Genomic DNA, 12,526 nt, shown 5'->3' with positions numbered 1-12,526 from the left:
AAGGATCTAACACAAACAACCTCATAACTCCCGTAATACCGTGTGTGTGTGTGTGTGCGTGTGTGTGTGTGTGTCCAGATGTCATATTTCAGGTGGTCTCAACATGACAGAACTTCTCCATTACCACACCAGCTGCCGCAACATACACACAGTCTGCCCGCCTGTCTGTCTGTCTGTCTGCCTGTCTGCCTATCAGCAGCGAGACAACTGATCACCATGACAACCCAGTAATGTGGTAACTGACCTGTGGGGTTCTCTGGCGTGATGGGGGTCCAGGTCAGCCTGGTTCGGGTGAGCAGGACGTCGTGACTCTTCTTCCCCAGTTTGAAGATCCCACGCAGCACAACACACTCACTAACACACACAGACACAAATCGAGTTTATCTGGAACAATCAGAGCAGAGACACACCTGACTGGGGAGATTAAGATTGTGGAAAGGAGGCACTCCGTTCACTGTGATATTGCTTTCATCCATTCATCAATCTGTAGCTGTTAAACTCGATTAAGAAGGTACAGCCATGCAAGCAGCTGTGTGAGGCGGTGCACAGCTGTATCTGCTGTAATGACAACATGCGAGCACACTGTATAGCAAGGTTAGAGTTTATCAAGTTCACCATCTTAGTTTAGTTCAATATTTGCTATTTAGTAATAAACACAAAGTGCAACCGGGGCTAATGGTTATGTGATATGTTTAACATCTGGCATCTGGTCAAAAACGAAGGTAAACTGTTGTTTTTATGTGCATGTGTTTCAATTTGCGCATTAAAAAGAGCCTGAATTCTAATAAGAAAAAAAAACATAGCTAAAAAAGATTTTACACTAGGATATGGTGGAAAAGCATGTGACTAAAATGTTTCTCAAGTTTAAAGAGATGGCAGAGAGCAATGAGGACAGAAATGAAAATGTTATGTTTCCATCACTTTTTGCACAGATGTGGTTGCATCCTCTTCTTCTGCAGGGGTCAAACTGCACCCAGCTGCAGAAGTCACTCCGCCAGCTGTTTATCATGATGCATTTTACTCCTGATATTTGTACACACCAATATCCAACAGTACTGGATGGAAAACTACAATAATTTGCATTTTCTATTTAAGTAAAATTTGCACTACATTTGGATAGAAACTTAAGTGTTGTGTAGAATCGACCTGAACCTAAGGAGCATGTGGTTCTTTAATTGATGTGACAGCAGTGAAATGCATGTTGGGTATTTTCTGAGAAGCAGCTACACGTTGACACACCTTTCATTCAATAAAGGATCCATTCTTTTACTTTAAAGTTTTTACAGCTGGGCTTTTACTTTAAACGACTTTTGTGTTTTCTTGATGCTTTTACTGAAATGAAGATTACAAATTTCGTGTTTCACAATGTCAACTTTCATCTCACTCATCAATTTGTTGCATGAACCAATCAGAGAGTTCTCTTGTGGTTCTGTGTAGAACCTGAAATTGAGGGAACCTCAGAACAAACACTCACCTCTGCTCCTCTTCCTCCACCACCTGCTCCTCTTCTTCCTCTTGTTCCCGCTTCTCTTGCTTCTTCTTCTTCCCGCTTCGTTTTTCCTTCCTCTTCTTCTTCTTCTTCGAGCTATCTCTCTGCTCTCCCTGCAGCTCCTCCTCAGGTTCCGACATGTTTACTGGCTCAACCCACGAACACACAAACAAACAAACAAACAAACAAACTCGGCGGTTACGAGTTTGATCAATAAACAGAGCGACAGATAAACATGCAGTAAGCTGATCACCACCAGCAGGTTACGGTGTATTTCCGGGGTCTCGTCGCTATGGAGACAGGCAGCAGCTTTACCGGACTCACAGCTCGGGCACGAGGCAGGTCCACAGCGTGTGCGCGCTCCTGTGCACAGCTTTCTTCCAAGTGGGAGTGCGCACACAGTGAGTAGACTTGAAGCAGTTTACTACTGCTACGGTCGATCACTTTATGATCGATTAAAGCAGTTCAGGTTGATTTTGTTTTCAGGTATCAGGAGTAACTCAGTACATTTACTCAAGTACTATACTTGAGTGCAGTTCTTCACTTCACATTAGTGTCCAATTAGATAATTTCCATGTTATGCTACTTTACTTTCACTCCATTGCTTTTCAAGAAAATGTAGTTTTTGCTCAACTAAATTTATCCGACATCTTATTTTGCATATTTTCGTACAAAACATGCGTAATGCATTTGTCTGTGAAAACAATGTCCCTCTCATTAGGTCATTTTAGACTATAACTATGTTCTTAAAAATGTATTTTTTAATAAAAAGTGAAAAAATTAACGACTTTTAAAAAAAAAACATTTTCATTTCAAATCAACCTAAAACATTTTCTAAAAAAATTTTTTTTACAGTTCTAGTGCCGGCCTGCCTTATTTTGTCTCAACATTTGAAGGTTGAAATTTTCTCACTGCAGTGCAAAAGAAGACTACTACTAACAACGCTAGTACACAAGTACACAAGTGCTGTATTCAAAGTATTGTCGTCACAGTGAGGTTACCAGCTACATTACCATTGTCAGGGGCCACTGACAGTATCTGGCAACCTGAACTTCTGTTCATTAAGAATGTGCGTTATGTTGTGTTGTGGTGTGATAATGTTGATTTTGGCAGAGGTGAGTCCATTATTGTCTCCTCTGTCTCTTCCACTGACCAATGCACGAAGAGACGCTGTGTTTAAATCATTATCGTTTAATCATTTCATTTCATTTCATTAGTTACGTCAGTTTCACCAATCAGCTAACTGCTAATGGAGCCTGAAGCACTAGCGTGGTTGCTATGGTTACCTGCAGTTTAATGCACTTTGAGCACAGACTGTTGAAGATGTCCTCCAATATGATTTTTACAGACACCTGCCAACCAATCAGAAAGCAGGGTCTTCCCTGGCTGGCCTGTAAACGTCATATTATGAGCTGCATCTGAAACACACTCGGTGTGTGTGCGTGTGTGTGTGTGTGTGTGTTCATGACAGATGGCTGAGTTTAAGCTGCATTAATCAGTGTTATGATCAGCCAGCAGACTGAAACACAAAACCTCTATCACAAAGACGACTGCTAATACTACTATTAATACTGCTAATACTGCTGCTGCTACTACAGGAGCTCTGTCGTCATGAGAAGTGTCCAAGTGATGTTTATCTTAACCATTTTGTCCAATGAAGAATACAAAAGTTCATTCATCAGCATAATTTTAATTTTAGATTTCTTCAGTTCTCTGTATCTACCTGCACAATGTTTGTCATCAAATTTAAAGCAGCATTTCTTACATTGGGAACCAATAACTTGATTCTTTAGTTCCAGATATCTCATAGGTGTTATATTCTGGAAATTCTGTTTCTGCTCCATTTGAACAGGATGAATCACAGTCAGACTTTCTCTCATTATGATTCCACTTGAACGGGGAGGCTAAATGGTGGGATATGGCCACCATATTGTCCCTGTTGACTTGCACACCTACACACACACACACATGCATACACACACACAGCAGGACAGCAGTGTGTATGGAGGGGGGCTCTCATGCATAAACGAGATCATTTTCATAAATTAAAATCTTGCCTGCAGAACGAACATCTGTGCCCTTCACACACACACACACACCCACACACACGCACACACACGCACATGCGCACACAGAGTAATCCTGGTTTTGTCCTTCAGCCGGTGTGATAATGTTGTTAACATGTTAACAGGGTTTTCTCTGGAAGGAGATATGTGTTTTCTCCTCATGTGTTTATCATACTTGGAGCCCAAAATCCACTTTAAACCTTACTGTTACTGAAAAATGCCCATCACAGTTTCCCAGAACCCAAGGTACTGTCTTCATATTCCTTGTTGTGTCAAACAGTCTAAAATTGAGAGGTATTCAATTTATTATCATAGAAGATGAAGAAAACTAGCAAATATTCACATTTGAGAGACTAGAACTAGTGAAATTTGAGCATTTTGCTAAAAAAAATCATTTATAACAGAAGTTGCAAATTAAGTGATGCTTAAGCATTTATAAGCAGGCCATAATATAAACATTTAAAAACTATTTAAAAGGTAGATAACACACTGTCATGTAGTTGTAGGCATGTCAGGACATTTTAAGTGTTTAAAGTTGAGATTTAATCAAAAAAGCCTTTTTAACCCTTTCAGATCACACCCCGGTGACACTGTGCACCTATTAATCAACATGTGCCAAAAAAAATAAAATGTTAAAAAAAAATTAATTCATTAAAAAATTAAAATAAAGATAAAAATGAAAAATAAATGTCTTTATATTCTTAAATCAAAATCCAGCAACATGATGTGTGCTTACGTTGGCTTGAACAAACCAGTTTCAGCCAATAATATCATGACGTCGACCCAGCAGTCAATCTTTTGACCTTTAGCGTCACAGAGCTGAGATTCATTTGTTAGCTAGCTACAGCACTGTGCGTCCGTGTGTCTTCAGGCGGTCGCCTCCTCAAACGCTGTTCCCAAAAGTACCGTGGTCACTGGCTACAACTGATTGACTTTGAGGAAAGAGGCGTCTGTGACAGCTCCAGATTACTATGGAGCATGCAGTACAATGGGCTGATGGATGCTGCTGTCCCGGCGGTGTACGTGTGTGTTTGACACGCCTACTTTTTTCAAGTTCAGATCAAGTTATGTCCTGCCCGCCAGTCCTGTTTCACTCAGGAATACACCACGATACGGAAGGTAGATGCTCTCAAAATGCAGTTTCATCAGGACTTATAATGCAAAATAAGTTGACTTATTAGGTAAAGTGTTATCCGGATACATTTTCTGTCAGTGGACTAATCGATTGATTGGATTTGGGTGATTAATCAGGTGTCATGAATCACCCTCAACTGAGCATCTAATGACAGCTGATCTGGCAGAAACTCGGCCTGGTTCTGATTCAGTTCAGTTTTTGTGTGATTTTGTGATTATATGCGATGTTGTTGTGTTGTCGCTGATGAACAGAGTCTCACAGACGAATCACGTTGAATTCCTTTTAATGAAAGGCCTTTATAAACATCTATCTTATAAAATATGAACAAGAGTCACATGAAATGTTAACAGAACGCTACAGGAACGTTATAAAAAGCAAAAAATAAAAACCACATGAACAACATGAACACTTCTCAACTGCTCAACAACGCCTTACACACTGACCCAAAAATAGAGAAATCTTTATTCTTTCAACATTTGGAATCATCAGCTGAGCTTGGCTCAGGTTTTAACAAAATTGCATAGTTTCCTCCAGATTATTGCTTATTGATTATTTTTAAGTGATAGTATGGATAATAGCGAGACATTCAGAGAGCGTCTCCTGCAGGACGAAGCGCTACAAAGAAGGTTACATCATCAGCGTGAAGTCACCGTGGTCGGCATCGTCTCCATGACCACACTGAAGAGGAGTCGTAGAGCCCGATGCAGACAGAATGAAGAAAAGAAAGAAGGAAAGGCAGAAAGAAAGACAGCTATGAAATGACAGAAATACACAGAACTGTCTCTTTCTCCGTTGAGCGATCTCTCTGTTCGTCTCTCCGTCTTCAGCGGCCTCTCAGTCCTTCATCCCCCACTTCCTCAGGAGTCGTGGAAGATGGCGTTCAGCTGGGCATTCATCAGCCGCTCGTGGTGCGATTGTCCATCAAAGCCCATCAGCCCGTCCACCTGCAGCTCACCGCACCGTGGGTTGGACCCCCCGCCGCCGTAGATGGCAGCATGTCCCCCGGGCCCTCCTCCCCCGTAGTGCACACTGAAGGAGAAACTCTTGTCGTAGTCAGCAGCCGCGACGGCCTCGTGCTTGAAGGACGAGAAGTTCCCGTTGATGCTGAGCGGAGGGCTGAGGGGCGGGTCAAACGCCGGGCCGTCCGACACCAGGACGCCATCAAAGAAGGGCTCCAGCGGGCCGTAGGGCTGACCTTTGACCTGGTGGAAGATGTGGGAGGGCTCCATGGTGCCGTAGGGCGGGCTAGGCAGGCCGGCCGTCAGCCCAGGGCTCTGGTAGGAGAAGTGTCCCGGATAGGTAACGGTGCCGGAGGGGGGAAGGTGAGTGGGCAGGTCGGGAGTCTGCTCCGGCAGGAAGGTCCGAGGATTCAGCTGTAGGCAGCCCGCCACCAGGTTAGTGGTTGGCTGAGACAGACCTGAGAACAGAGGGATGATAGTCAGTCAATGCTGATCAATATACCTATCAACACCTTAATGCCAATATGTTAATGTTAACCTGTCAATAAGTTAATGCTCATCATGTGTATGGGCACATGTTGTCCATATCATTCATAATATGGATACCTGTCAATCGATGTTAACATCTTTTAATACTTGTCTGTACTTGTAAATTAATTATAATATAATTTATGTTCATAAATACCAGATATTAATACATATGAATTAATAATAATACCTATTGATACCTAAATGTGATTTCAGTGCCATTTAATACTTGACAATAAGTGTACCCTGTTCATAGTTGCAGTTGCAATAGTTGCAGATGTGAATATACTGTAATATTTATTGTTGATAATACTTAATTAATTACTAATTCATTGTTAATTCTGTGTGAAAAAGTTTATTAGTGAAGCCCTTCTCCATCTTCATAATACAGTCAAGGAAAATACTCAGTCCTGATTGGCTGGCAGGTGTAAATCATTTGTGCAGACGCCTCAAACATGGTTCAGAGCAGAAAAAACTCCAGCCAGTACAATCAGGATGTTGTACATGTTTACCTGCAATCTGCAGTTTGACGAGTGAAGGCAACATGAACTTGGCTCATAAAAGCCCCCAGTCCACAAAACACAGTTCTCTGCTTTGTTCATCAGTTCAGATTTACGTTCAGAATATACAGTACATACAAATATACTAATTTCCTTAAAATGCTCAATGTCGCTGCTAACTTTGGCATTAGGGGGCTCTATATGAAAATCCTGAAGATTTTGGTGGGTTTCACTGACATTTCAATTAAAAAACCCTCCCATAGCTCATAGTTTTTCCCTTGGTATTAACTGTATATGACCAGAGATCAGGCTCCAGACTGGGTCTTGGATCTTGGTAAACCCAGTCCAGTCTGCTGCTGTAAGGTGATTCTGACCTTTGCAGAGCGCCTGGACAAAGCTCATGAGGTCGGGTGCCTTGCCGGAGCGCAGGATCTCACTCAAGGCCCAGATGTAGTTCTTTGCGAGGCGGAGCGTCTCGATCTTTGACAGTTTCTGGGTTTTGGAGTAACAGGGGACGACTTTGCGGAGGCTCTCCAGAGCGTCATTCAGCCCATGCATGCGGTTCCTCTCCCGGGCGTTGGCTTTCATTCGACGAACCTTAAACCTGCAGAAACAAAAAGCACATTCATTGTTAGCCCGGCTGTGAATGATCATATAACATATGACATCATAGTAGTGATAACAGCCTCCAAGAATTACTTGTGAGTTAGCACACTCTCTAACTCACAATGAAAGTCTCCAATGCTTGTGCACACCTGCACACCACACTGGCATTAATTTAGTCACACACATTGAACAGAAGAAAAAAGATTTTTTGTTAGGTGATTAGGGAATTTCTGTACGGCTTGCAGTGAAACTCATGAGTCTATCCAAGAACTCACGCTGCAGGGGCCAGGGACTTTGAACTGGAAAATGTACAGGCCAGTCCAGTGTTATTTACTGCTAGTTACTTCGATCGATGTTCAGCTGTAGTGTTTGTTTAGGAGAATATTATAATGACGCATTGGCATCTATGAGTCAAAATAAAAAATAGATTCAAATGTATTTTCCTGAAAGATATGCAGAGGAGGTTGTGGTTAGTTAGTTCAGGCCTGAGTGGCTGTAATGAGCTCCACCAAAAAGAAGGTGCAGGACAACTTGTATGGAGCCTGACAGACGGAATCCAGGACAAAAAAAATAAGCTGGTAAAGCTTATTGCTGTGCGTTCATGGTCACAGCTGAAGGCGACGGATGAGCATAGCAACATTTCTGTCAGTTTCTTTTCTCCCGTCTGGATTCAGGCGGCTGGACATTCGGAGGACACTCTTTCTACAGACGAGCTTGAATTTCTGCATACACCTCCCAAAAGCAGCAAATGCACAGTTAAGGTTGCTACATTTAGTAGCAGGTATTAATATTTAGAAACAAGCAAATCAGTTGTTGAATTACTTTCTTTGTGTATATCAGTTAAATTCATTTTTTTTATTTTAGAATTTGCATTAACATTATTGATCCAATTTTGCATTTTACATCAAATGTCATTTAACACAGAAGTTCATATAAAGGTACGGACTTAAAACTGAACATGAGCTTAAATAGAACTAATTGTGTTTGGGTCCTCCAGCAGAACCATCCTGTGAGAGGCTCTGAGGCTGCCGTTAACCTACGATAATTTTTACACATACCTTCACTTTCGCAAAACGCCTCTTGGATTCTACAATCATCTCAGCCTCCAGATGCTTTTGGGAAAAAAGGCCACATGACTGCTTCTGTCCTTTTTCTGATTGGACAAGAACTACAGAGGCTTTTGGGTAATGAAGGCCTGATGTTATTGTTCAGCACAGATGGGTAAAGTTAATATATTTTTAGATCCACAAAAAAAAGGTTTTAGATCAAATCCTTCAAAATTTCATGGTTCTGTTTTTGTATTTTGATCAAATAACTGTAAGATTTAATGTTATGTTCATTAGGAGGGATGATAATCTTAGTCTGTCCAGAGTGACAGGTTTCCATAAAATGTACCGATCACATCCTCAGAGGATGAACCCTGTGGATGTTGACGACTCTAGCGCCACCCTCAGGTCAAACTTTACATTTTTTACATTTCAGCTTAGCTCACACGCTAAAAAATCAATCTCCTTCACCTCTGCATACGAGCCTTGGTCATCTTCTTCTTCTTAGGCCCTCGCCTCTTGGGTTTGTTCTCGCCGTCCTCTTCCTCCTCCTCTTCCTCGTCATCATCCTCCTCCTCCTCGTCCTCCAGACGGTGGAGGTGATCGTCCTCCTCCTCCCCTCCTCCTCCCATCTCGGCGTCGTCTTCTGCGGGGCTGTGAGGCTCCTGCTGCCCCTCCGAGTCCGCTGACACCTGCTCCTCCCTTACAGACCTGGTCATGATGCTGATTCTCTGCTTGACGAAGAGAAAAACCAGAAGAGAGGTGTTCATCAGAAAACATTCACACTCCTGCAGAGACCTCACACACTGACTCTCTGTGAACACATGGAGAAGAAGGCTCGTTCTGTAGGCCAGGCCCGGTCATGACTAACATCCTCACAGCTGTCTTTAGGGTTTTGTTAAAGGTTTCAAAAGTTATTACAAGTTTCCTAATTTTCCATATATTGAGAACCGATGGGCTGTATTTTGACTTGATCATTTCATATCATGTCCTGGAGGGTTTCTTGCAACCTTGAAATTTTTGCCAAACAACACAAATGTCTCACATTTAAATAAAATCTGTTTTGTCAGTCCTGATTTAATACAAATGATTAATTGTACAATGGCATTAATTATCAGATAGACCTCATGTTTATATGTCTATGTACTGATGAAAATGATTAGACTAATTAAAAATAATTTCAGTAAAATAAAGTGAGTGTAAAAACTCAGTACACACCATGTAATGGAGCTGTTGTGATTCTTTACTTTACAATTCAAAAAGAGAGGAAGAGGAGGCGGGCAAGGACTTTAAGTGAAAAGTTATTTTGTTTTTTAAAATGCAGGAATAACCAACAAAAAACTTTCGTTCTGATTCAAATGGAAATCTAAAAAGAAGAAATGGAGCCTCGTTTAAATCTATATATGCGCGGCTTTCTGATTCACACAAGATGTAGAAAATGTATTGAATCATTTCCAGGGTGATTATTGTTGCGTGCCTGTGGGAAACATGAAAAAGGCCACATCAGTGTGATGCGGACGGAGTCTGCAGAGAGAATGAGACGGCAAAGCTCCGTCAATATGAAGCTGCAACTATAAGAACAGACACCCGACAAGTCACCTTCATTTTGCTTTGTTTTATATTTAACTCTAAGTTTCAGGTTGTCCGGAGAGAAACGGCATCAGCTCTTTCTCCAGTCATCGACAAACAGCTCAAATCTGCACCTCAAATCACTGAAGTTAATAAGAATTTTAATGTGTTTAAAAAACGTCCGACAGCAAAATCACAGACAGAGAAAATCTTAAAAACTGAAGCTGGAGATTTAAAAACGTCTAAAAACGCAACGATAAATTCAGCATCGATTAAAAGTCGAGGGCTGGAGGAAGAGGCTTTTGATTAATATCCTAATAATAATAATAATAATAATAATAATAGTAGTAGTAGTAGTAGTAGTAGTAATTATTAACTCTCTGTGGACAGTCAAATAGCTTTAATTTCCGATGACTGGTCCCGTTAATTCCAGGTGAGCCGACAGTCGGGACGAACTGCATTCATGTGATGTTTAAAATCCAGACAAGAAGAAAGATGATTGAAAATATCGACTGTGAGTCTGCTGAGAGCAGGCAAGCAACAACGAATAGAATTATGGAAATAAAAGACATGCAAATAAAAAAAAAAACAAAAACAAAAACCTAAACAATTAAGCCAGAATGAAATGAAACAACTTAAAAACTAATCAGAACTTTAAAAACATAAGGAATAATGCTTTATTATTGACACATGCTGATTAATCCTATTTTTGTCAAGATGAGACGAATTATTGAGGCTACTAAGAGATCGCTGTTAATGATTCTCTGTTAAATGGGCATTAATAGATTATTAATTAGATATAAATTAATAATCAGATAAGTGGTCGCACTTAACATCCTGGAGGTTATCACAGACATGTGAGGCACCAGGCAGAGGAGGAAATTACCAATCACACACTAATTTGTTAAAAAACCTACCTATTGTAACAAGCCGTCGTCCGTCAGATCGCACGCATCCCGCGCGCCCTGTGTGCGTGTCCGTGCGCGGCCGTGCGTGAACTGCTCAGAGCTCTCTGAGGTGTGTGTGCGCGAGATGATGCTGCTCTTATATACAGCGCACACACGCGAGGGGCTGTGGGAAATTAGCATATGAGGCCACGCCTCCCCGGCACGCGCCATATGGTGCGTACGTCATTAAAACGGCCCCGGGGATCACGTGACAAATCTTCCATTTGTATCAGCGAAAGAGTCTCTCTCTCTCTCTCTCTCTCTCTCTCTCTCTCTCTCTCTCTCTCTCTCTTTGTGAGGAAAGTTGACCATCTGTCGCCACATGCGCGCACGCATGCGCACACACAGTCACTGCACTCATGAAAAGTGTGTGTGGTAGCTCTGTGATAATTATCTGATATTTCAGAATACTCTGCTTGTGTCAGAATGCATCATTATCGTTGCTGCCCTTGTTGAAGAAGAGGAAGACGATCAGAAAGACGAGAAAAATGCAATATTGCTCCGTGTCTACTTCAGGGCCAGATCCACAGGGGCCCCGTCCCATGCCCCTGGAGGTGTGGAGGGCCCCGCAGAGAGCAGAGACAGGAACGTGACATGGCTGACTCTATCAGGGACAGACAGACTGTGATCCACCTCAGAGCTGGTGTTCCCCTGTCGCTACGTAACGCTGTGAGGGACTGGACGGCAGCGCGATCCTGAGAGAAGGAGATTCTGATGGCTGCTCCAGGAAAGTTGGCCCCCGTGATCATGCCAAGGATCTGACCAACCACACCCCAACCTGTGTGATTCAGGGATAATACCTGATCAGTCCTCGCTGTTCAACACCTGTGTGGTATATTGTTTCTTCATCATGTATGTGGGACAGCTGGTCAGTTCATCTTTTATGATTATTTTTCAGAATATCATATGAAACCTTGTAAAGACCTTTCTGACTCATTTCACTCGCCTCTATGTTTCCTCTCACCTTAACATGCACCCAGTCTTAACTCCAACAGGTCATCTCTTCCACACCCAACCACGACCTATCCTCAGCCCTGTCCACAGCCACAGAGGGCAGGTGACACTATACGAAGGGCGGGTGCAGATTTCAACATGGGACTGGCAGCCCCGCTGTCTGGTGCTGTGCCACACCTGCTCCCTCCACATAAACTGGTCTGAACATACCTGGGACCTATACGTTTTGGCGGCAGGCTCCAGGGATGTGTTCGTCTTTGTTGGTGCATCCGCTGCTTTGGTCCAGACTGAAATATCTTAATAATTATTGGATGGATTTTCATGAAAGTTTTTGCAAATGTTCAAGTTTCCCAAAGGAGGAATTTGTATGGCTTTGGTGGTCCCCTGACAGCTACTGAATGGATTCCCATGACATTTGATGAAGACGCTCACATTCCTCTGGGATGAACTGTAATAAATTTGATGATCGTCTGACTTTTAGTCAGAGTCTAGAATCATCATCAGGTCAAAACTCGAATGGGTCCATGACGTTGGTGGTGCTTTGTGTTATATTAGTGTGCTAACTCACTAAACTAACATGCTGAACATGGTATGCATTAGCCTGCTAAACATCAGCACCTTAGCATTTTAGCGTGCTGATATTAGCACACAGCTCAACCACTGCTGTGTGTGGCCCCACAGAGCAATGAGAATGGTTGCACACTCTTAAAGCCTTGTTTATGCCCGT

General features: G+C 42.2%; 2 protein-coding genes across 2 annotated transcripts in view; both read right to left on the bottom strand.

The window, feature by feature from the left end:
• cerkl (ceramide kinase-like) overlaps positions 1–1,629 on the bottom strand; it is a 34,097-nt gene extending 32,468 nt beyond the window's left edge. Inside the window, exons 1-2 of the mRNA XM_041951341.1 lie at positions 1,475–1,629; positions 245–354 (exon numbers count right to left, since the gene is read on the bottom strand). Of these exons, the coding sequence (XP_041807275.1) occupies positions 245–354; positions 1,475–1,629 (265 nt within the window). The remainder of the gene's footprint in view (positions 1–244; positions 355–1,474) is intronic.
• Positions 1,630–4,956: 3,327 nt separating this feature from the next.
• Positions 4,957–10,882, bottom strand: neurod1 (neuronal differentiation 1). The gene is made up of 4 exons (XM_041950337.1): positions 10,816–10,882; positions 8,801–9,060; positions 7,052–7,281; positions 4,957–6,107 (listed from the first exon to the last, which is right to left on the bottom strand). The coding sequence occupies exons 2-4, from the start codon at positions 9,046–9,048 to the stop codon at positions 5,548–5,550; spliced, it is 1,038 nt and encodes a 345-aa protein (XP_041806271.1). The 5' UTR covers positions 9,049–9,060; positions 10,816–10,882; the 3' UTR covers positions 4,957–5,547.
• Positions 10,883–12,526: the final 1,644 nt, after the last annotated feature.

Source organism: Chelmon rostratus, chromosome 13 (assembly GCF_017976325.1).
Source record: "Chelmon rostratus isolate fCheRos1 chromosome 13, fCheRos1.pri, whole genome shotgun sequence".
NCBI lineage: Eukaryota > Metazoa > Chordata > Actinopteri > Chaetodontiformes > Chaetodontidae > Chelmon > Chelmon rostratus.
This window is presented reverse-complemented; position numbering and strand designations above follow the sequence as displayed.

Bases quoted from the DNA above. Each gene is read 5' to 3' on its own strand.
- neurod1 (XM_041950337.1), bottom strand. From the start codon at position 9,048: ATGACCAGGTCTGTAAGGGAGGAGCAGGTGTCAGCGGACTCGGAGGGG. The intron at 7,282-8,800 runs GTGAAGGAGATT...TTGTTTCTGCAG, and splicing joins ACCAAGGCTCGTATGCAGAG to GTTTAAGGTTCGTCGAATGA. The intron at 6,108-7,051 runs GTCAGAATCACC...CTCTGTTCTCAG, and splicing joins TGTCCAGGCGCTCTGCAAAG to GTCTGTCTCAGCCAACCACT.